Source organism: Mangifera indica, chromosome 18 (genome assembly GCF_011075055.1).
Source record: "Mangifera indica cultivar Alphonso chromosome 18, CATAS_Mindica_2.1, whole genome shotgun sequence".
NCBI lineage: Eukaryota > Viridiplantae > Streptophyta > Magnoliopsida > Sapindales > Anacardiaceae > Mangifera > Mangifera indica.
The window spans coordinates 12444484-12469868 of NC_058154.1; the positions used below are offsets into that span (position 1 = coordinate 12444484).

Consider the following 25385-nt stretch of genomic DNA (forward strand, 5'->3'; position numbering starts at 1 on the left):
TTGAGTCCATAAGAAATTTCATCTTTTGGGTCTCAAGCTAATCCTTTTCGATTTAAGTTGAAATTGAACTAATTCTTATTTAAACTTGATTTGAATTAAATTCAATTTTAATTCAAACCAATTATAGGAAGGTAACTGGAAGTGTGTAGTTTGTTACAATAGGATGCAAAGTTAACAAGAATTCATATTCTTTTTATTTTTCTACGATCTATTTTTGTGGAAGTTACCATTCTCCATCTTTCTTCAGAAAATAAAGATCCATGGTTGAGTCTTGATCAGCTGACGGATTAAAATCCAAGAGGTACTAAGCTTTCATTAAGTTATTGGCTCGATAAGGAACCCACCATAAAAACCTAACCGGTGGCGTTTATTAAACAATAAAACTATATGTATAAATAACAAATATAATTTTATACACAAATAATAACATATCATAATATAATTGAATATTATTTTATCTATAATTTGAAATAAACTCAATTATATGATGATATATCATTATATGTATATAAAATTATATACATTATTTTTGCATATAACACTACTCTTTATTAAAAAACGAAAAAGTTCATTATTCAATTTGGGTGCGAGCATTGTAGCATATAAGACTTAATTTGACCTTAATTAAATTTGAACAAAACCTAACTCAAAATCAATTCTAGCTCTATAGAATCCATTTGAGTTTTGTTAATTTGAGACTCAAACTCAACTCATTTATGAAAATTCATTTATTCTTTAGCTCAAATTCAACCAATTTGATTTAGGTTTGCATTCGAAATTGAGCAGCTAGTACATTAGTAGCATATCCCAAAGCAATAAAATTATATATACTTACAGTGAACATATAAATAAATATATATTTGATGTGTATTATTATGTAATTAAATAATTTTAAATTAAAGATAATATAACACTTAATCATGTAATAATACGTAAAAATATATATTCAAAATAGATACGTATAATATTACTCATCTCAAAAACATAATGCTGGCTTTTCAACCGAACCGATATAATCCATCAGCCATCATTTATCCCGTCAGCCATCATTCATCCGGGTTTTGTAGAGATATTAATGGCCATGCCCAGTTTTGATACAAGCCCAATCAAAATTTGTGTTAGGGTTTATGGGCTCAAAATTATCCCGGGTATCTACTTAAATCATATATAAATACGTATAATATTACTCATCTCAAAAACATAATGCTGGCTTTTCAACCGAACCGATATAATCCGTCAGCCATCATTTATCCAGGTTTTGTAGAGATATTAATGGCCATACCCAGTTTTGATACAAGCCCAATCAAAATTTGTGTTAGGCTTTATGGGCTCAAAATTATCCCGGGTATCTACTTAAATCATATACAAATAGATCAGAAGGAGAACAAACTAAAACACCCCGACTATGAGATTACCCCAAGATCGCCTTTGGCATCTAGGGGTCACAGACCAACCATAGAACCCTCATATATAAACGGACAGCATTAGCTGTCCATTCTCAGATTGGGCAGTTCAGGATTACTCATTCTTAAAAATCGGTTGTTGAGAAAGAAGCAATTACTCATTCTTACGACCAGTATTCTTAAGACCAAAGAGTCAGGGCGGAAAAGAGGGGAAACATATTTTAGACTGTTGGGAATTGCATTACAAGATATTGATCTCAGAAACAGTCAAATACACAACTATTTAGACTAATTATTTGTAAAGAGCTTGCATCTAACAGCCAAAAGTAAAGTTAAAATAGAATTGAATGAAAGTAGTATGAAGCATAAAATTGTATAGAAACAGAAATGCTTCAAAAACAAGAGGTGGAAGAGCAAGCCTCTGAAAAGTTTCAAAGGTTGCTAAGTAGATTTTGGTGCAGAAATTGGGACATGACTAATGATCAAGGGGGGATGTAGAGCTCGATGATTGGCTAACTTCTCTTTGCGAGCCTTGTACATCTCTTCGGTCTCAATTACAACCAACCTTTTTACCTGTGCAACGACATCAAAAACAGATAAAAGAGAACAAGAAGATAGCAAAATCTTCTGGATAGGAAAAAAAAAAATTCAATCAAAGTTTGTTCTATACCTGTTGAAGCATTCCCCTGAGACTAGGAGTGTTCCTCTGTACAACAGTGCGGTTGGATTTGCGAAGGCGTAATGCCTCTAAGGTGCGCCGGTGAAGCCTCCTTGTGCCGGGCAGCCCTCTCACAAGTGTTATATATAGTCTAGAGCTCCATTCAATTGGAACACAAGCTTTGAAAGCTTTGAAAGCATCCATTTCTTTCTTGTTTCACTGAAACTCCTACAGACATCAAAACCATGAACATTGCTGCGAATAGATTTCAAGCGAAAATAGAAAAAACTATGAAGTACATATACAAGTATACATGACTAATCAAGTCAATCACTAGAATTAAAAAAGACAATTCAGAGCTAGTCCTTAACCCAACTTTATTTTGCTAATAAATATGGAGGCAAGTGCAACAAACACAAAAATTATGTAATTTCCTGTCATTACTTATCACCCAATTACCATAGAACACATACAAACTACAAAAAGAAATTAAATAGAGCCATTCGAGCTATTGAGGAACGCAAAGAACATATGTAGCAAAGTGCACAAATACTTCAAAGAAGAACACAAGATCTACGTGGAAAACTCAATATGAGAAAAACCTTGAGCAAAAAATGAAGAAATTTTCACTATGAATGAAGAAGATTACAAGACGAAAAAAAGATTTTTTGTTCACTCTCTGGCTTCTTAATTATAGCTTACTCTATTTTTTGACACACGTTCATTTTACATATACTTTAATACAATTTCTACATGAAAACTTTGTCTAACAAATACTTAACATGTGTTCTCGCAGGTTGTAAGTTCACAATAGGTTGCACTTGTTCTGCATGCAAGTCGTAAGCTCCTATTCTACCCGTTAGCCTACACACCCCATATGAGATTAGTGGTGGGCTACGAGATTAAGCCTATCAGTCTAATCTCTCCCCTACCACCACAAATCTTCTTGAAAATCCACATCCAAAATCCACACTTCCTTAATTCAGATAACCCCCTTGTAGAATATACATCACAAACTCAAAAACACTTCAACAACCAGATGGCAACTAAAGCTAAAGGAACAAGGAAATTGTAATCAACACACCATGCACACAAAAAGCATCAATAATGCACTGCAATCTGCAAATACAAAACCTGCAAAAATACTGAGCAAGGATGCAACAAAATTAAAACTATAAGGGGAAGCTCAGGCCCTGTATCAATGAGCATAAAACTAGTAATAACATGAATCAAAAGAATAAATCATTTGACTTGTACTGCTTCAAGCAAAAGTTTCAATATTAGTCCATGATCTTTTATATACAAATTGGTTCGCCAAGTTAAAATTTCAATATCAGTACGCAATCACTTACATCCAAACTGAAGCGCCCGAAAATACAATCTTAAAGGGTATAATTTAAACCAAATGAAACTTACATTACACGGCCTTTGAACTGAGTAATATAGAAGCTATAATCAAATTAAACTGTAACGGTAGAAAGCTATCATCTAAAACTAATTTAAGACGAGGAGAGCGAATAAAAAACGAAGGATATGAACATGAACTTACTAGAAGAGTTATAGTTTGGCCAGTTTTTGACGGAAAATGAAGGGCGTGGCGGTGGCGACGGCAGCAGCTGTCGGTAGTTTGCGTTGGATGAGAAGCAGGCGGCGAAGAAGAGAAGAGGGGTTTTAGAGTTTCTATTGGGCTCTTGATGGACTGATTTTTGTACGGGCCGAAGATGGGCTAAAACAGGCCCAATTTTTGACCCGAAGAAAATTATTATGATGCATGATATTAGAAGTGGATTTAGGTAGAATTGGGCTGAAAAAGAGTTTGTTCGAGATCGAGTTTAACCCGTTCAAATTATTGAATAAAAGGAAAAATAATCTCTAGTGAGACAAACTTTAATGCTCAAATTCAGCTCATTTGAGCTAAAATTTTTAAACAAACGAAGAAAACATTGATGAAATTTTGAAGATTGAAGTCAGAATGATCACCTTTATAGAAATTCAGTTCAAAAATAGTGAACAAAAAATTTACTTTAATTATCTTATTTTTTTTCGTTTGGCTAGAAAATGGTTAATCTTTTTAATTAGTTCAGTTTTCGTTTAAAGTTTTATCTAAACTTAAATTTTGATTAAAAAAATGATCAAATCGAAATTCAATTAAAAGAGTGATAAAACTAGTTCAATTAACTAGTTTTGAACAACCATAAATTTATGTCACAAGTCTTCATCCACTCATATATTATTTTCAACATGATAACAGAATTGTATATCGTATCACGTATTGAAAATTTAATTTTTCGTTTCATGTATCGTGTTATAGTATAAAATACCACTTAAAAAACCTCTAATTGTTATATTAATATGTTGAAAAATATCATAAATATTCATTAAAAATTATAAAACTTATTAGACATACTCACACTACATCATCACTTCTAAAAATATGAATCTATATTGATAATATGTATTATATTGTATAATCCATATCGTGTATCGTAAGATTCTCGTATCGATTATTTGGAGTGATTTAAGCGGAGGACGATATGTGAAAAACAAAATTAACGGAACTTTATTGTGACTTATTAATATTTTAGAGGTTAATATGATATTATTCTGCACGATTAATAACGAAAGACAAACAGTTTGACCGAGTATCAACTCGTCTTCTTTGTAAACTGAACTTCACTCACTGCCGTCTGCAACAACTGTTTGGCTCTTCGCGAATGGAGCCAAAAGCAGATGGTGCTGACGTGTCTCAAATTCTCAGGGAACTCGAAACCCTATAGTCTGCTAAGAACGACATTGAGCATCGACTTTCCATTCTCGAAGCTCAGCTTCGCGAGAAAAACAATGCTGTCAATAGCAGTTCTTGTCCTTCAATCTCCACCGTTGATTCCAATGGCTTATCACCGGACATGATCCACCGTTACAGTCGCCACCTCTTGCTTCCTTCCTTTGGAGTTCAAGGTCTTATTTTTCAATTTATGTCTTCAAATTTCTATCTTCTTATGATGTTTTTGCTTGAGTTTGAAAATTTTTATTTGTTTAATTTTGGTTACAAGGCAGTCAAATTTATTGAAGTCTTTAATTCTAGTTGTCGGTGCTGGTGGGTTGGGCTCACCGGCTCTGCTCTATCTTGCAGCTTGTGGGGTTGGTAAGAAGAAAATTTTGTTGGGAACTTACAGACTCTGCTAAAATACAAACTTTTTCTTGAGCTCCTTCAGCCGGTTCCAGCACCCTGGCAGCTGCGGATCTCGCCCGTGCCCTCTGTTGCTTACTCTGTGCAGCCATGAGGATGATGCTAGAGAGCCATTGGTGGAACTTTGGAGCACCCTTTTGTGCACAAAATTGGTTTCGGCTATCAGCTATGGCAAAGGGAAAAAGAACTAGAATTAGGAAAGTGATTAGAGCATAATTGGACAGCCGGGTCATTTGGAGATGCATTAGAGGAGATTACAGAGGTTATATATATATGCAAAAAAGCTGATTCAGTTACTATTATGAAGCTTGATGTTCATGTTTTCTATATAGGTTACTTTATACGTGATGGTTCTCATGAGATTAGGCTTTCCTTGATTTGTGCTTGTAGGTGGTTTAGCTTTAACAGATCTTTTTGTTATAACTTTATACAAAAAATCCGATATCAAAATTTTTTGTGCGGGTACATGCATTTGTATAAGTTAGTTCAATTCGGTCGGACTTACAATTCGAACGGATAGATTAATTCGATTAGAACTTGACTTATGATTTGATTTAAATAATGTTAAATAATTATCAAAATAATATCGTTTGATCAATGAACTACAAACTTGAGTTACAAATTAGAGGTATGAATTTGAATCAATCTTCATACTTTGAATATAAGGACCAAATTGAACTCAAACTATTTTTAATTTTGGCTCGATAAACTTAGGTTGAACTAAAACTGACTCAATTTTTATTCGATTCAAACTCAAGCTCAAGGGTGTTTGAACTTGATTTAGTTTGCATTCACCCTTAGTTGAGCCACTCGTGAGTTGCTAGCGACTCCGCTTGATTATTGTAGCATTAAACTCAATCTCGCTTTTGGTTGACTTAAATGAGTTCGGGATCTCTTGGCCTCCTTGAGGGAAATATTAATAAACTTTTGAAAGTTTAAAATCTTACACTTTACCCCTAAATACGAAAATAATTGATAAATATATAAATTATCTAACTTTGAATACAAGAATAATTGATAAATATATAAATTAAAGAATTTGACTATAATTTTTTTAACTAAGTTTGAGTAAATCATTCTTATCTTGAGTTCAAGCAAAGAACTTCTCAACTCAATGAGTTCAAACTTTATCTAAATGTAATTTAGTCGAGCTTAAGCCAAATAATACTTGCTCGGTTTGGCTTTTGTAACCCTATTAGTAATAGATAGATATAAAATATGATTCATCGATCTAATTATTTATTTGATCTTTAATTCAAAATTGACTAATCATATAATAATACGTTATTTTGTTTATTCTCATTAGTACCCATTCATTATTCTAAGAAGTATCACTCTTTTTAATCTTCTTTATTAATTTGTCAACTGTCATAAGGTAAACCTGAGGAAGGTCACTTCTCATTAATATCTACCTACTCTTTATAGCATTTCATTGCAAAAACTAGAATGGTGGCTGGTTGTATTTTGTGACCTTCAAGCGTTTCACATGTTTTGAACAGTGCAATTTGGGCACATCATGTAACACATTTCATAGAATTAAAAAGTGGTTTCCTGGAACAGAAGATAATACCAATATGCTATATATTCTAATCAATAAAATTATGTGAATCCACTTTTAAATACTCAGATAATGTGTTATCATATGATGAAATGATTTTGAATTACGAATAAAATAAAACCTAGTCATATGATGACACATTATCTAAATATTCAATTAGATACTTAAAACTGGATACACATAATATTGTTCTATTTTGATCATGTTTACATGAACTAGAAGGAAATTAAGAGGTTGAGGATGTTAACAAGGTAACCATCAATATCAAAGCCAAGAGCTGCAGCTCCTCACTTCCTAAGTCCCTCTCATGTCATGGATTGTTTCCACCAGAGAAATTACCAAAACCTACTCATTCATGAACCTCCAATGAACATTAACTGATAACCAGAAGCAATAATCAGATAAACAATTTCATTTCAAGATTTATGAAACAAACTGTTGATAAATCATAGTGCCTTGATTCAATAATTCAAAATAAATTCCGAACTGCGTTGCCTCACTACTTAATAAACATGGAAATTGGTTTAAAATTTAAGCACACATGAAGCAGCAAATGACGTGCTTCAGAGCACCAGGTTTTGGTTTATTTCTGAAAATAGGAATTCAATCTAGCCACAAATACCTTACTTCTCTCTGCATTTCTGCTTTGTCATTTTTCATTGTTTTCAGTATTCTCCTGCTGCTCGTAACGACGCTTAAACTTAGCAAGCTGTCCGATACTTTCAGCCATTTGGCGTCTTGCCCGAAAATGGTACACTTTGCCAACATGGTGTATTTTTGTCATTGTAACATGCATCAGTCTGCCACTCTGGGTTACATAGGATATCCATTGCAACTGAGGGTGCAGTCCCTTCTTCATTTATATAAATCTGCAACCCAGATTCAAGACAGAAGCTTATGAAATAAAACTTTATGCAGAAAAGATATCAAAATAACTAGTGTTGCTGCCACAGAATAATGATAGCAACATGACAAAAACCAATCATCAAATATCAATGCAAAACTGAGCGAATGCTCGAAAGCCTGATGATAATTTTTAGTACAACACTGATAATAAGAATTCACTCAACTGAAACAACTTCCTTCACAAAATTTGAAGTGAATCAAGTTTAAAAAAATGAGGAGCTGAAGACCTTACAGGTTACCGGATTTCTAATAGGGATAAAAAACATATAGAAATTTGGACTAACCATGGGTTCATTGTCATAATTACAAAACATTTAACATATTATAACCCACAATTATAAATGATAATAAACATGTTTGGATAAGTGACAAGGTCATAAAAATGTAAGCATTAAACAAACAAACAAAATCCTGTTTCCCCTTTAGGCAAACAAATTATAAAATGCTTTTAAGTACTATTACTTGAGGTTTTGATAAATCAAAATTCTCCAATTCTTTAATTCCCCATTCTTTTGGAGATCGTGGATTCCTCTCAAGTTATGTTCAACTACCCTTAGCTAAATTAGTTAGATCAGGCTAATTACAACAAAATCTAAACATTTTTATCCTAAAACAAAACCCCATCAACCATCATTTTGACCTAACATCAACAAACTATGATAGAAATCCAACTCTTGGAGCATACAATATACACTCTTATGCACTGACACTAATCACGAGTCCAGATGCACTCGATATACTTAGCCACCACTAATTGTTCATTAATGAAACTTCATGTACAAACGATTGGTTACTAACAAGTATAAATAAACTTCTATATCATTATACGATTTAATGAATTTGAATTAAAAATAAAGAAAACAATTGGATACCCATCCACATGATGAGAGGTTATTTTGTTTGTACCCATCACTCCCCTCTGTTTGTACACTTATAATCAAAATTGTATAAGAAACAACAACAAATTTCCTAGAGACATTTCATCGAACACCTAACAAAACAACAGCTTGCGAAACCCACTCACATAAAAATCATATTCAGAAACTTAATTCCCTTAATCTGCCAAACTGATTTAGAAAACCCACTTCTTGTTTACTTTGAATAATCAATTCCGATTGTGTGAATCATGCTTCATACTCAAGCCATAACGCCAACACACACAATGTAAATAATGCTTTAAAGGAACAAAATACTATAAAAAAATAACACTAAATCAAAAAGAGAATAAAAGACACATTAAGTGGGTGTTTAATGAGTGTAGCTTTGGAACTCACAGTGACGGCGAGAGTTTACAATCTCCGGTTAAGCGATTCAACTAGCTGTAACTGTAGCCCAATTCTTATTTGTTTTGTTTGTGTAACTATTAATATTCTCGAGTTACAGGGGTAAATTTGATATTTATCATTAAATTTGAGGATAAAGTTGCTATTCTCAAAAAGACATTCTTATGATAGCAATCGAACCATATTAAGATAATCTAATTTTTTTGTACTGTATATTATATACAAAATAATGTATTGTATAATATAATTTTTAAAAATAAAATAATGAAAAAATAAAAAAAATATAATTATTATACTATTATTTTAGAAAATACCATAAATATTATTAAAAATTTAAGATCTTTCGTATATATTCATATTATATTATTATTTTTTTTAAAAACTGTAACGATTAATATTAATAATTTATATCATACGTAAAATAAGTATTGTATTAATTTAATATATCTCATAATATATATTATATCGTAAATTATCGCAGTTATAATCCAGGGATAAAATTCTGCTGTAATTCATTTTTCTCTAAACTCTAATCATGGCATTCTCTAATCTTTTACTGATGCCGATCCCTCTATCAAAATGTCGATAAAGGCAATCCAATTGTTATTTTGTTGCTTTCGATTGCATTTAAATGTGATTTTTTTTTTCATTTTTTGGATACACTGGTTTGCTTGTTTCTTCTCGTGGTTTTGGATTCGATTTCATTATTGATTCTCTGGGATGTGAATTGGTGGCCTTTTGAGATGTAAATCGGTGGCCGTTGAACACTAAAGAGATGAAGTTTTAACCTTTATCATATGGAATCTTGGTTCTCTTTCCGAAAATGCTTGTAGAACAATAACATTGCAATAGGAAAAAAAAAAATAAGAATGTTTTAAATCTTCATTCGCTGGGTGGACGGCTTCATGAACTGGTTTTTTATTTTTTTGGTCGTAATTCTACTGGGGATGGGGAAAAGCACCATCAGATGGGAACTGGGACTGAAAAATTTGAAAAAAGGTTTGATCTGACAAAGATGGGTATGGCCTGCCCAGCCCGGTGCCATTTCTATGGGAAATCAATTATATCTGAAGGGAAGATGTTCCCTGAATTACAAGAATGTCTGCAATTAATCTTACACAGAAAACGTTGTATCTTATATAAAACTGAAAGTTCATATAAAAATTTTATCAAGAGTCTGAAGAAAAGTTTTTACACAACAAAAATTACAGCAACCACTGCAAATACAGTTGGCTTATTCAGGCAACAACCTTGATCCATGTTAGACAATAAATCTCATATGCTAGACACGAAACAAAAATGAGCCAGACCCAAATACGTAGTTGGTTTGGTATCTGAGCCCAGATCTTGCTGGTGGACCAGGCATTCCTGCGCCCCCGTTGCCATGATGCGGTGGGAGCTTTTGTTGATGGGATGAACTTCTTCATGAGCTTGAGGTCTGAGGAAATGGCTTCAAAGATGAGAGCATTCACTTCCTGGAACCTCTCTTCAGAGAGAGAGACTTCAGCGAGCAGCCTCCAAGCATTTTCCTCGGATGCCTCTTCATAGTCCTTCTTCCTCTTCAAAACCATATGCCCACTAATTTCCCACACAGCTGGGTTGACTTGGGTATCAAGAAGCTCGGCACTTTCTTCCCCAAGAGCTTGTTTCAAAACAAAGGAATATGGTCAAAAATACATATCATGGATAATAAAACGACCCCAATTATGGTTCTAAATTTATTACCTGTGGTAAGAGGAATACGCGCTTTCCACAATCAGAAATGAGCATATTTTACGGTATGTTGTTTTCTTGAAGGCAAATGCAAGCATCTGAGACAGTGTTGGATAAATCTACTGTAGCATTTCCACCCTCAAAGACAAGATCTCTGACTGGATAATTCAAAAGCTCATAAATATGCACCCCATTATCCATAGAGGTCATTTTCTCGGTAGGGGCCTTCTCAATTGGGAAGGGCACAGCCAGGTAGTAAGCCTGTAAAACAGAACAGATGAATTGGATTGTAATAACTGGCTGTAATACTAGTTCTTTTTACAAATCATGAGCCAAAACATGAATTTTTAGTTCATAGGAATAACGTTAAATTATAACCTGGAAGTGGAGGTGATTAAAAGCACCCAAGTTATTGTAACCCAAGCGGAAATACTGAATCCCAGCTTTGGCAGCCATGTGAAGTGCAAGCAAGAGGCTACACGGTCAATCCTCTGTGGTAAGCACTCAAGAACCCGTGGGATCGGCAGAACATGCCCATATTCAATAGGACTCACCTGTTAAATAGCAGGTCATAAAAATATTATTTAATAGGCTGTTCTTCTTGAATTAACTAGGTATCTTAAGATCATTAAAGAACTTACATTGATGGCAACAACGCTTGGAGAATTCTCAACATCAATGGGTGCATTTGGGAAGAACTGAACTTCACCATCTTCGCTTGCTTCAAACGGGAAAAGAACCTCTTCCTGCCCAACTTTAGTGAAATAGAATTTGTTGCCATCAAAAGGCTGGAGGACCTTGTCAACACGGAATTCAGTTGGCCTCTTCTTCAGATGGCGGCCCTCGTTCAGTTGGGCAATGAAAACATACTCACCCGGAATCACCTAAACCAAGATAAAATAACAAAAATATATGAATGAACAACAAATCTCAATGAAACCCCATATATTATAATTCATAAACATCAAAACAAAATCGAGAAAAAACCAGAAATGAACCTTGGTTTTACAGGCAGTGACATCATAGCGAAAAAGTCCCCTCTGCATGCGATCCTTCTACTACAAGCATACGTAAAAACTAATTTAACCTTAAAATCCACAAATTTAAACCATACCCACAACATAAATTCGAAATCTAAATTCTTTTTCATAATTTGCTAAACAAATTTTACCTCCCCAAGAACAAGGGTGTCAAGAAACGCAACCGGGGGCTCGCTATTTTCATTTTCAAGCACTCCCTTTCCAGTCTAATCTTAGAATATGCTTACACATAGTCCAAAGATATTGAGATAATCTAAGATCAGTGGGTTTCCTAGAATAAATCCAATATGGATGACTTGGGATTGCTTGCAACAATATATGCTTAGAAGATAAATATATTTTTGAATTAATGCTTTTATCAAGGGTTGAATTCCAACATTTGAACATAGAATATACGTGCGTTGAGCTTGAACTGACCTTCCAGCCCTTTGGAATGGAGAAGCCATAGAAGGCAAAGTCGTTAATGGCTTCCCTGAAAGCACCCTGAAGTGGTGGGCAAGTCTGATAACTTCACATGCAACATTCCAGGAATACTTCATTTTCTGAATTTCTTCCCAGTTCAACAACTCTCCAGGCTTTTTCGATTTTGCAATCTCTATTTGTTCTATACATATATTTGACAAAGATATTTGTTAATAGCCGATCAACAAGTACTGTAATTAGAGGTGTATTGCATGTTCTGTTTGGTGCTGTCTAAGAAAATTAACAATAGAACGGTTTGGAAAAATTACAAACCAAACAAACCATCTTAAGTTTCAAATCAACTAAACTGAAAAAATATAGTTTAGTCTAGTTTGGATTATGGTTTAAATTACATACCCTTTAGAACTTCATTGTATATGTGAGGAAGTTCAGAGAGATACTTGACGAAGAAAGTAATAGCAGCACTGGCTGTGTAGTGGCCACCGATCAATAAGCCAAGAAATTTATAAGCCATGCCTAACTCTTTCATTTGCTCACCATTTTCATCTGGTGCCTGTAAAATCTGTGACAATATATCTTTAGGAAAGCTTTCTTTTTCCTTAAGATCAATTTTCCTTTGTTCGATAATGACTATCAACTCCTTCCTTATCATATTGATGCCTTGATAGCAGGGTTGAATGGCGTCCCTGGAAAATTTATAGGAAGAGAAATGACTCCTGAAGCCAAAACATTAAAAGAATCAGCAAATTTTGCATCACGCTCAGGATCCTCCAGGCTGAAGAAAACTCTGCATGCAACCCAGAAGGTGTATTTTTTGCAAGAGGGAAGACTTTAACTTGTTCTTGGCCTTCCCAACAAGCCTGATAATGCCTCTGGGCTAAGGAATCCATTATTCCAATGTATTTCATCAAGGCTTCTGGTTTTAGAAAGCTGGGTAACATCTTCCTCACCTTCTTGGATTCTTCTTTAGAAGATGTTTGTGTGCTTGAAGGGAAGATTTTATAAACGGAATCTGGCCATCAGGATTCGACAAGCTTGTTAGCAGCTGCACCGCAAAAAACAACAGTGGGTTCAGCTAGGATTGAAGTTTTGAAGATTGTGGAGGAGTATTTGGCTATTCTGTCAGAAAAGAACTTCTCAGGATGACCATTTCTGCCTGTGTTGAGAAATCCAAGGGTTTCCCCTATGAATGGCAAGCCCATATTGCCTTGTGGAAGGTTGCCATGAGAAGATTTGGATTTGATGCGAAAGAGATAAGCAAGAGGTGCAGCCAGGGAGAGAATTAAGCTAGAAAGGATGAAGAACTCCATTTCTATTTTTGGGGTTGATTTTGTTTATAAATACAAAGGATCGATAGGCTTTAGAATCTGCTACTGCTTGTAATAATAAGTTTCTGCAATCCTGGAAGGCAATGGAACCTGTTGGCAGCTTGACGTGCTGTTCTTTCGGAATACTCCAGTAATTTCCTGCATAATAAATTAATTATCAACTTAGTTATGCACAGGGATGGCAACGGCCAGATAAGGAGCGAATGCCCAAATCCCCATCCCCATTGGGAAAACCTTTCTCCAATTTCATTCTATCCCTGATACGAGAATAACAAAGAATCTTCATCTTCTCCCAGTGGGGGACAATTCCTTTCCTCTTTTATATCTTATCTTGTCAAAAAAATAATGAAATATTTATTAAATATCTAAATATATCTGTAATAATTAAAAAATTTTAAAAGTAATTTAACATTTAAAAGTTTAAAAGATATGTTGAAGAGAAAATGAACTGAGATGAGAAATATATTTATTCCTATCCCTAATTAGAGAGATTTTAATCATTTTTATTTCTATCTTTGTTTTTATTAGGGAATCCTCTTTTCTTTTAAGAAGGGACAGATCGAGGACCTAATTTGGAGGTTGAATTGCCAGTTACTACTATAATGAGAAACATGTAAGTTTTCTATGAATGCAATCATGTAAGTGGTAAAGAATTCAAAATGTTGCGGTAATTATGTGGTAGAATTTAAAATTTGGCAGCAAAAGTTTCTGTTTAAAAACGTTATGCATCCGTAAAAAGACATTGTTTCTATATGTTACCAGAGAACCTGTAAAAAAAACATTGTTTCTTTCCGAGATTTTGCTAGCCATACCGGAAAACCTGTAAATCAAATTGACAAATTTTTATGTGAAATTAAATGTGACAGAAATAATTACCGACTTTCGAATTAATATACTGAATTAATATATAGCATCCCGAACCCAGCAACTTGGATAAGCACAGTAGATGGCAATCAGTTGTCCACGAGTGGGGTGATGTCAGGCTGCGTGTGGCTTGCCACACTGCTTCGTTTAATTCAAGTCATGCTTGTGCGTTGTAAATTTATTGTCAATCAAAAGGCCAAAAGATTTATTCCCACTCGAAGCTTAGTTTATGCTCAAATTTTTCCTCATTAAGTTTTAAAAATTATGAAAAGATGTCAACAATTTGGATTTTAAAGTTCATTATACTCTTGATTGGGATCTAATGTCAAGCTCCTTTTCGAAACCCTAACGTAACAATTTTACTATTAAATCTAGTCTTTTAGAAAGTTTTTTAGAGAGGAAGAATGACCACTACAATGGGTAAATTTTAAGAGTTTTATAAATTTAAATGATATGACTAAATTAGATATTTCTATAAATCTTTTATTTAATTCTCAATTTTTAAGTTTTTAAACTATAATTTTCAGCTACAACTTAACTTTGTAAACCGATGATTTGGTTGGATTCGACATATAATGTTGCACCAAAAAAGGTATGATCCAACAATCAAAATCTTCGAAATCGAATCAGGTATGTGCCATGCAACAAGATCACACATTTCATTGTGCGATTATGACATAATCAAACTTGAAGAGCTGTGATGTTTTTGGATCGCACTTGATTGGTGTGATTTTGACTTTGACAACACCTTTTCACACCCGACATTGTCATGATCGAATCAAGAAATATGTAATTCTGGTTAGATCACACATTTCCTGATGGCATTTTTCGTCAATTTGGGAAAAGAAATGACATTTATGCCTTTATTTTATTAGCTTTTTTTTGAGTGGGTATATCTAGTTTAAGAATTCAGTGGATGGTAACTTTGATTTTGCTAAACTTTTAGTGGGACATACAATTTTCTCTAAATAATTAGCTGATGATCCGGAAGTCCTTCCTTCTTGAACACGAAAACTATTTGTGGTGGTTTCGTCTCAGGCTCTGAGTGTTTTGGCTTCGGATTTCCATGCCAGAGGGGTTCACAACCGATGAAGGTTCATCAAGCGATGGATCAGACTCATCACAACCGTCTGCTATCACCTCAGAGTCTCAGATGTCCTATTGCTGTCCGCTTTTCTCGCCCAATCCCTCAAGCTTTTCACCACCTGGTATCCCCCTTCATTACTCTTCCGTTTGGTTGCGAGAAAACGTAGGAAAAGAAAAGGAAAAAATTGCCTTGCTATTGGTTGTTTTGTTATTAGTCAGGAAATGTATGTTATCAATATGATACTGTGTTGTGGGTAGTTGAATATTCTTAAATATTATGATATAAATGTTAGAAATATGACATTATTGTTCCTAGAAACTGTTAATGATAGGAATTGTGCTGGAAAAAAATCCTGAACTAATACATAATGAACTTATAAGGAATTTATGATGCTAGAGGTGAGACTTTTCCTCACATTTATATATACGTCAGTTCCCAACTATATGATAACACATCATCTATGTATCCAAATTACGTATAAAAAATGTATACATATAGTATTACTCATGCAATTATAATCAAATATCTGCATTTTTAAGTGGTTGACTAAATGTTATATCAACTAACCAACCACTTTATGTATTTTTAAGTATTGGCCAACAAATCATTTTCTGCATTTCTAAATGGTTGACCGAGTGTTATGTTAGTTTGTCAACAATTTAGAAACAGATATTTGTATAAAAAAAAAATTAAAAATAGTTAATTATCCGAATTATTACCTAAAAAGATAATTGAATTTTCATAAGAGAATCAACCCCTTTGTAAATATTTATTGCTTTCATATATCAACAGGAGAATCCACTTGAAAAAATTGGTGAGATGATATGCCATAAACTTACTTATGATAATTCATGTGCATACACTTGAGAAGTAATATATAAAAATAAATTGATGTGTTATTATATAACTGGTTAATTTAAAATTAATAATAAAATAATCAATTAAATCACTTAATCAATAATTATGTATTAATTTATTTATATTAATTAGTATTTCACCGTTTATACATGCATGATTATTTCTTATTTACGTATAATATAGGACCATGAGAAGGTTCATGAAGGACACTTATGGGCCATTCTCAGGCTATTTTTAGAGAAATGGACCTTGCTTAGACAAGTAAAAATTTTCCTCTATTAGCCCTAGTCCAATTTAGAATGAGTAATGCTTGCATATTGTCCAAAGATGTTGAGATAATCTGAGATCAATGGGTCAAGATCTCCCAAAACAAAAATCCAGTACGGATAACTTGGGCTTGCTTGCAACTATGTATACACTTAGAAGATAATAATATGTTATTGAATTAATGCTTTTATCTAGTGTAAAATTCAAATTGAATCAATCTTAAATATAAATTGACTCAAATTCAACTTACATTCATTATGATCAGCTTCAATTTAACTTGATTCGAAGTCAAATGGGTCGGAAATATTGTTAGAAGATTTCTAAGGAAATAAATAGTGTTATAACTAAAATAAATAGTATCACGGATTAGATATATACATTGTTACATATGAGAATGAGATTTTCTCAAAGATCAATCACAACAGTCACTAATTCTTTAGGATTATTACCTATATTGTAAGAAATGACAAATGCTATAGAACAATCGCAGGAAAAAATAGATTGTTGTGCTTGATTTTGATCCTCCATAAGTTGTGGCAGTCAAAAAATATTTTGATTTGGGTTAACATTAATTAAAATTTTGATTTAATTAAAATCGATAATTGAATAGTAATAACAACTCCTTATTATCACAAATGATAACATGAGTAAAAGACACCAATTTAGACTTTGAAGTTTATTGAAACCTCGATTGGGGGTCCAATGTTAGATCTCGAGTTCGAAACCTGACATAATAATTTTACTATTAAAAACTGGTATTTCAAAAGGTTTAAAAAAGGAAGATCTATCATTACAATCCAAGTAAATTCAAGAGTTTTACGGATTCAAATAATATGACTCAATCATATATTCTTATAAATATTTTATTTAATTTAATATTTTATAATTTGTGCGATAAACTTACATATCAATATTTTATACTTTATTTATGTAAATTTACCATACAATAACTTGATTTCCTTCTTACATGTTCAACTTTACCACACTCTCATATATAATTAACCATAAAGAAAGATAACACTAAAACTATGTGCATACAATATTGAGTACATAATTGAGTAGACAGATAATGTATCATCATATAATTAAATGATTTTGAATGAATGATAAAATAATACTAATCATATGATGACACATTATCTAAATATTTAATTATTTACTCAAAACTACATGCACATAACATTACTCAGAAAGATAATGGAATCGACTAAGCTCTACATGTCATGTAATTAATGAACAGTAATACTATATATACAAACAATTTACACAAATTTATTTGTACAAACTGATATGGTAACATATAATTAGATGATTTTGAAGTAAGAGAAAAAGTAAATAATCACATCACCTAATCACAAGTTATCTCAATTTGTACATATAAGTTTATGTAATTTATTTGTACGCATAATTTTATTCTTAATCAACATGTTTGTGTGGAATAAGGCGAACCGGCAGTCCTTTGCTAGGCATGGGCATTGGATCCACAGTAATTTTCTCATCAGAAATCAACTTCTCCCAGCTGAACCGTTTCACCACATTATGCATGAACACAAGTATCTCCAAACGAGCATATTCTTTTCCAGGGCACATTCTTGGTCCTCCTCCAAATGGAACAAATGTGTATGGAGCTGGTCCATTTCCTGCAAATCTTGAAGGATCAAATTTTTCTGGCTCTGGAAAACATTCTGGATCCCTGTGTGTTGAATTTGCGCTCCAATAAAGCTACAATGTGTATAAAAGAATTTGGAAAACCTTGTCAGTTCTAGTTGATATATCAAATTGCAGTTATTAATATAATATATTAATAAAACTATACATATATAAACAAATTATACAAATTAAGGTGTAGCTTTTGATTGGATGATATAATTATTTATTTTTTTCTTCTTATTTTAAAATCACTCAATAATCAAATGCTGTCACATCAAGTTGTATAAACAAGTTTATGCAATATATTTGTGAATGTGGTATTACTTGTAATGTAATATATATATATATACACACACACACCCACGTGCGTGCACATACACACACATGGGGGTCGAACTGACCTTCCAGCCCTTTGGAATGGAGAAACCATGGAAGACAAAGTTGTTAATGGCTTCACTGAAAGCACCCTGGACTGGGGGGGCAAGTCTCATGACTTCACATGCAACATTCCATGAATACTTCATTTTCTGAATGTCTTCCCAGTTCAACAACTCTCCAGGCTTTTTCGATTTTGCGATCTCCATTTGTTCTATACATATATTTTACAAAAGATAATTGTTAATAGCTGATCGACAAGCCTTGGAATCATAGTAGGAGGTAATTATAAGTTATTAAATAAATAAAAAGTGCACTACGTACCCTCTAAGACTTGACTGTATATGTGAGGAATTTCAGAGAGATATTTGATGATGAAAGTAATGGCGGCACTAGCTGTGTCGTGGCCACCGATCAATAAACCGATAATTTTATCGGCGATGTCTAACTCGTTCATGTGCTTACCATTCTCATCTGTTGCTTGTAACATATGGGACAATATATCTTTAGGAGATGTTTCTTTTTCCGCAAGATCAATCTTCCTTTGTTTGATAATACTCATTATTTCCTTCCTTATTATATTTGATGCCTTGATAGCACGGTTGAATGGAAACCCTGGAAAATCCACAGGAAGAGAAATTATTCCTGAAGCCAAAACATTAAAAGGATCAGCAAATTTTGCAACACGCTCAGGATCCTCCAGGCTTAAAAAAACTTTGCAAGCAACCCAGAAGGTGTATTTTTTTGCCAGAGGGAAGACTAGAACTTGTTCTTGGCCTTCCCAAGCAGCCTGAAAATGGCTCTGGGCAATAGAATCCATTATTCCAGTGTATTTCATCAAGGCCTCTGGCTTTAGAAAGTTGGGCAACATCTTCCTCATCTTCTTGGATTCTTCTTTAGAAGATGTTTGTGCGCTTGAAGGGAAGATTTTATAAACGGAATCTGGCCACCAGGATTCGACAAGCTTGTTCTCATTGGAGAACAAGAACTTGTTAGCAACTGCACCGCAAACAACAACAGTGGGTTCAGCAAGGATTGAAGTTTTGAAGATTGGGGATGAGTATTTGGCTATTCTGTCAGAAATAAACTTCTCGGGATGACCCTTTCGACCAGTGTTGAGAAACTCTAAGGTTTCGCCTATGAATGGCAAGCCCATTTTGCCTGGAGGAAGGTTGACATGAGAAGATTTGGATTCACTGCGAAAGAGATAAGCAAGAGATATGGAGAGGAAAAGAGTCATGATGAAGAGGATCAAGCCGGAAAGGAAGAACTCCATGGCTGATTTTGCTTTAAGTTGGTTTTGGAAATCAAATTTCAAGCTTCAATTGTTTATATGAAATGAATATGCAAAGATTATATATATTTACAATAAAACTATGTTATACAAATGGGTATATATTTGATGTATATCATTATAATATGATTAAGTGATTTTTGAATTAAAGATATAATAAGCACAACTCATGCCACCACATGACAACCCATGCAACTAAATATAACATAAAATATTCTGTGTATATTTTAGTGTATCCCATACAAATCATATCCCTAATCTCATCTAAAACTGTATCATTGCTAACCATATACCACTCTTGTATTGTATTATTTATTCAAGAAACAAATATCAATAACAGTAAGTTTGTAGTCTCAGCATTATCTCAATTATTTCAGGATAAAGTAATACCTAATCATATAATAAGATATATAAGTGTGTACCCATTTTTGTGTGTGTATATACAAAAAAACTATGCGTACTCATTTTGAGTACACAAATAGATACACACTTAATGTGTGTTATCGTGTGTTGAGTGATTTTGAATTAATGATAAAATAACACTTAATCACATGATAATATATTTAAGTATGAACCCATTTATATAATTAAAATAGGTACATAAAGTTTTATTGTAAATATATACACACAGAAGGGTACACAAACATAATGTGTTGATCATGAAATATGGAATAAGTCAATTAAAATAAGTATGAATTATGAAATATATAATAAGTCAATTAAAATAAGTATTGATTATGAAATATGAAATAAGTCAATTAAAATATGAATTGATTATGAAATATGAAATAAGTTAGTTAAAATAAGTACAAAACATTTGTTTAACTTACATTCACTATCACCTTTTTATATGTCAAATATCCCCTCCTAGGTCCACGAGAAAATTCCAATCCCTTTTCCCATCATATCCCTATTAGAAAAATAACTATATGAAATAACTCAATTAAAATAAGTATTGATTATAAAATATGAAATAAGTCTATTAAAATAAATATGAAACATATGTTTAACTTATATTCACTATCACCTTTTCATATGTTGAATATCCCTTCCTAGATCCCATGGGAAAATTCTATTTCCTTTCCCCATCGTATCCTTACTAGAAAAATAACGACATGAAATAAGTTAATTAAAATAACTATGAAACATATGTTTAACTTACATTCACTAATACCTTTTCATATTTCTCATATCACCTCCTAGTTCCCATAAGAAAATTCCATTCCCTTTCCCCATCATATCCCTCCTAGAAAAATAATGATATGAAATAATTCAATTAAAATAAATATTAATTATGAAATATGAAATAAGTTAATTAAAATAATTATGAAACATATGCTAAACTTACATTCACTAACACCTTTTCATATGTCTTATATATCCTCCTAGTTCTTGTAGAAAGATTCCATTCCCTTTCCTTATTGTATCCCTACTAGAAAAATAACAACATGAAATAAGTCAATTAAAATAATTATGAAACATATGCTTAACTTACATTCACTAACACCTTTTCATATGTCTTATATATCCTTTTAGTTCTTGCAAAAAGATTCCATTCCCTTTCCTTATTGCATCTCTACTAGAAAAATAACAACATGAAATAAGTCAATTAAAATAACTATGAAACATATGTTTAACTTACATTCACCATCACCTTTTCATATGCCTTATATCCCTTCCTGGTTCCCGCAGGAAAATTCCATTCCCTTTCCTCATCGTATTCCTACTAGAAAAATAACGATATATTTATTGTTGGGTATAATTAAACATACTAGGATCAAATTCTGTGAAATCTGTAAATACGAATTTACATACCCGTTTCAATTTTCGATAAAGCATCTTTGAATACTACACGAGGTGTTGACGTTAGTCTATTTCCACGACACCATTTGCTTACGTACTGATTCTCATTTGGGAGACAAATTTACTGTGCATTTCATTAGTAGGAGAAGAGAGGAGAGATAATTTTTCTTTTTGATAAAAATGGCATTCTCCTTTTGAGGAGGCAATTTGGACAATTTATATAAGTCCAACTGCCCTCCAACTTCCTCTTATAACCATCTTTGGCAGTTATATTCAACCGGGTTGGGTCGACTCGTCATGGATGAACCCGTATCCAATATTTATTAAGTGTCATAGTATTTTTGTAATAATTCAAAACTTTTAAGGGTTTAATTAGGATATATGACGAGGAGTGGACAAATCAGAGAGGGGATAGTCAGAGATGTATTTATCCTCATTCCCACCTTATCCTCGATGGCCAAGATTTTAGTAGTCTTTATCCTTATTTCTATTAGAGAATTTTTTTCTTACTCAAGAGTAATAAATTGTCATCAACAATTTGTACATGGATTCAGACCCATTATAACCCATGCAGTATGGACAAAATTTGATAATTTTCCTTTTGATAGGTAAGTTTTGTATGTATCTTTGAAGCACCATAATATACATAAATTTGGTAGTTAGGAGTTGTAATCCATTAAGAAATCAAACATGAAGTAAAAGAAGTGTAACTGTTATATGTCTTCTTTGGATATGTTTGTTTTTTTTTTTTTTTGGCTTAAGAAAATTTTCTAAAAACGAAATAGCAAGAGATCTTAAAGTAAAAGTCTAGAGATTAAAAAAATCCCTTTATTGTGTGTTTTCTTTGATTTATATAAATAAAATTAGAGGATGTTGCTATTTCTGAGAATGAAATAGCAAGAGATCTTAAAGTAAAAGTCTATAGATAAAAAAAATCCCTTTGTTATATGTTTTCTTTGGTTTAGCATATGGAGGTTTCATTAAACTTGCATATCCATTTGATTAAGATAATATGTGTATCATTGATCAAGATTGTTATAGAATGAAAAAAGTTGGGTGTAACACCACCACTTTTCAGTTAATGTAATATGTACATATTGTTTGATCGGTTCAATATTCTTTTGCACTAAATATGACACAACTAACGTGATTGACAAGATGATGATTATACCTAATTGTTTATTTTTACAATTTAAATATCTTCCTTAATGATAGAAATGAGGTTATAATTAAATAGCTTGAACATCTTTTTATTCGGAAAAGAAATATTGACCTAAACGATATGAGTTATCTACATCCTTTTAACATAAGTTGTCTAAACGCTTGTATTAAGGTGTTAGGTCAATGATCCATTATTTGGGCTACATCAAAGTCTTGTCGATGGTTAATTCTTGTTGCCCGAGGTACAATTATTCAACTGTGAATCTTTTCCACAAAACAGTGACCTTTTCTAGGCAAGAGCAATAACTCTCAATAACTACCATCGCCTTTATGTGATTAATGAAGAATATGCAAACACACCTGCTTGCATAGCCAGACAATTGTTGTAATTGGTGGATCCAAAAATAAAATTTAGAGAATTAATATTGAATGAGAGTAAAATATAGAAAGATAAATAAAAAAAAAATTAAAAAAAGGTAAAATAAAATTTTAAATATTATATTTGAAAATTTTTCAAAGCCAATGAAACTTAGTTAAGAAATTAGAGGGAGACAAATAGACAACTTAAAATTTATATATGAAAATTTATCAAAATCAAGTGGGGTCAACAGACCCTTATTAGCCCTACCTAAGTCTGCCCCAATGTAAGTCTTCCATGTGCAAACCACATGTGTGGGATGCATTCAATCAAGGTGTTTGATTAGAGATAATAATTATTATGTATAAACAATTATTATATTTGATTAGAGATAATAAAAGAATATTAAAATATCATTTTACTCATCCAAATTGACGAAACATAACATCACATTGCATAAAGGAATGTGTCATCCATCCAAAATTACATATTTCTTGATATGATTATAATTAGGGTTGGATTCGAATTGAGTAGGCTTAGTCTCAAAAGTTAGCTCAACTTAGTTTAGCTAGATTTTAATTCATTTTGTTCAATTTAGAACTTAGTTTGAGTTGAAAAAAGTCAGCTCGTTTTTTGAGTTGAGCCAAACTCAAATCAAGGAGTGTTTGGTTTAATTTGGCTCAAGTTCATCTCAATATTATTTCAATTGTTTATAGAGAAAGTAATACATAATCACATGATGAGATATATAAGTGTGTACCTAATTTTTTGTGTGTGTAAATGTGTTAGTATATATATATACACACAATAAAATTGTGCGTAACTATTTTGAGTATACAAATAGGTACATACTTGATGTGTGTCATCATGTGATTGAATGATTTTGAATTAATAATAAGATAACACCTAATCACATGATGATACACTTAAAAGATGAACCCATTTGTGTACTCAAAATAGATATACATAATTTCATTGTATATATATATACATAGATAGGTACATAAACAGAGTGTGTTGATTATGAAATATGGAATAAGTCAATTAAAATAAGTATTGATTATGAACTATAAAATAAGTAAATTAAAATATGATTTGATTATGAAGTATGAAATAAGTCAGTTAAAATCAGTACGAAACATATGTTTAATTTACATTCACTATCACCATTTCATATGTCAAGTATCCCCTCTTAGGTTTGTGAGAAAATTCCAATCCCTTTTTCCATTGTATCCCTGCTAGAAAAATTGCGATATAAAAAAAGTCAATTAAAATAAATTTTGATTATGAAATATAAAATAAGTCTATTAAAATAAATATGAAACGTATGTTTAACTTACATTCGCCATCACCTTTTCATATGTTGAATATCCTTTCTTGGTTCCGTGGGAAAATTCTATTCCCTTTTCCCATCGTATCCCAACTGAAAAAATAACAATATGAAATAAGTCAATTAAAATAAATATGAAATATGAAATAAGCCAATTAAAATAATTATGAAACATATGTTTAACTTACATTCACTAACACCTTTTCATATGTTTTGTATCTCCTCCTGGTTCTTGCCGGAAGATTCCATTCCCTTTCCCCATCGTATTCCTACTAGAAAAATAACAATATATTTATTAAGTATTATAGTATATTTGTAATAATTAAAAACTTTTAAGGGTTTAATTAGGATATATGAAGAAGAGTGAACAAATCAGAGAAGAGATGGGTCAAAGATATATTTATCTTTATTCTCACCTTATCTCCGATGGCCAAGATTTTAGTAGTCTTCATCGTTATTTCTATTAGAGAATTTCCTTTTTGCTCAAGGGTAATAAATTGTCATCAACAATTTGTACATGGATTCAGACCCATCATAGCCCATGCAATATGGACAAAATTTGATAATTTTCCTTTTGATCGGTAAGTTTTTGTATGTATCTCTGAAGCACCATAATATACATAAATTTGGTAGTTAGGAGTTGTAATCCATTAAGAAATCAAACATGAAGTAAAAGAAGTGTAACTGTTATATGTCCTCTTTGGATATGTTTGTTTGGTTTTTTTTTTTTTGGCTTAAGAAAATTTTCTGAAAACGAAATAGCAAGAGATCTTAAAGTAAAAGTCTAGAGATAAAAAAAATCCCTTTATTATGTGTTTTCTTTGGTTTATATACAT

General features: G+C 32.3%; 2 protein-coding genes, 1 long non-coding RNA gene and 1 pseudogene across 4 annotated transcripts; all 4 read right to left on the minus strand.

The window, feature by feature from the left end:
- Positions 1-1598: 1598 nt before the first annotated feature.
- On the minus strand, positions 1599-3756 carry LOC123201516 (50S ribosomal protein L30-like). 2 transcript variants are annotated; one of them, XM_044617052.1, is made up of 3 exons: positions 3611-3756; positions 2074-2289; positions 1599-1976 (listed from the first exon to the last, which is right to left on the minus strand). In XM_044617052.1, the coding sequence occupies exons 2-3, from the start codon at positions 2263-2265 to the stop codon at positions 1845-1847; spliced, it is 324 nt and encodes a 107-aa protein (XP_044472987.1). In that variant the 5' UTR covers positions 2266-2289; positions 3611-3756; the 3' UTR covers positions 1599-1844. The 2 variants fall into 2 exon arrangements, with proteins under 2 accessions (XP_044472987.1, XP_044472988.1); XM_044617053.1 differs by having other exon boundaries at positions 2074-2280; positions 3611-3733.
- A 3431-nt stretch (positions 3757-7187) lies between these two features.
- LOC123201599 lies at positions 7188-9131 on the minus strand. Its single transcript, XR_006498860.1, has 2 exons — positions 8990-9131; positions 7188-7678 (listed from the first exon to the last, which is right to left on the minus strand). It is a non-coding gene; the product is annotated as an uncharacterized LOC123201599 (long non-coding RNA).
- A 1050-nt stretch (positions 9132-10181) lies between these two features.
- On the minus strand, positions 10182-13484 carry LOC123201773 (annotated as a pseudogene).
- A 4385-nt stretch (positions 13485-17869) lies between these two features.
- Positions 17870-19913, minus strand: LOC123202365 (beta-amyrin 28-monooxygenase-like). The gene is made up of 3 exons (XM_044618256.1): positions 18928-19913; positions 18630-18817; positions 17870-18300 (listed from the first exon to the last, which is right to left on the minus strand). The coding sequence occupies exons 1-3, from the start codon at positions 19877-19879 to the stop codon at positions 17995-17997; spliced, it is 1446 nt and encodes a 481-aa protein (XP_044474191.1). The 5' UTR covers positions 19880-19913; the 3' UTR covers positions 17870-17994.
- Positions 19914-25385: the final 5472 nt, after the last annotated feature.

What these genes read in the sequence shown, in the direction of transcription:
- LOC123201516 (XM_044617052.1), bottom strand. Translation starts at nt 2,265, where the DNA reads ATGGATGCTTTCAAAGCTTTCAAAGCTTGTGTTCCAATTGAATGGAGC. An exon ending in TCAGGGGAATGCTTCAACAG is followed by an intron (nt 1,977 to 2,073) that starts GTATAGAACAAA and finishes GTCGTTGCACAG; the next exon opens with GTAAAAAGGTTGGTTGTAAT.
- LOC123202365 (XM_044618256.1), bottom strand. Translation starts at nt 19,879, where the DNA reads ATGGAGTTCTTCCTTTCCGGCTTGATCCTCTTCATCATGACTCTTTTC. An exon ending in ATACAGTCAAGTCTTAGAGG is followed by an intron (nt 18,818 to 18,927) that starts GTACGTAGTGCA and finishes ATATATGTATAG; the next exon opens with AACAAATGGAGATCGCAAAA. An exon ending in CCATTCCAAAGGGCTGGAAG is followed by an intron (nt 18,301 to 18,629) that starts GTCAGTTCGACC and finishes TACACATTGTAG; the next exon opens with CTTTATTGGAGCGCAAATTC.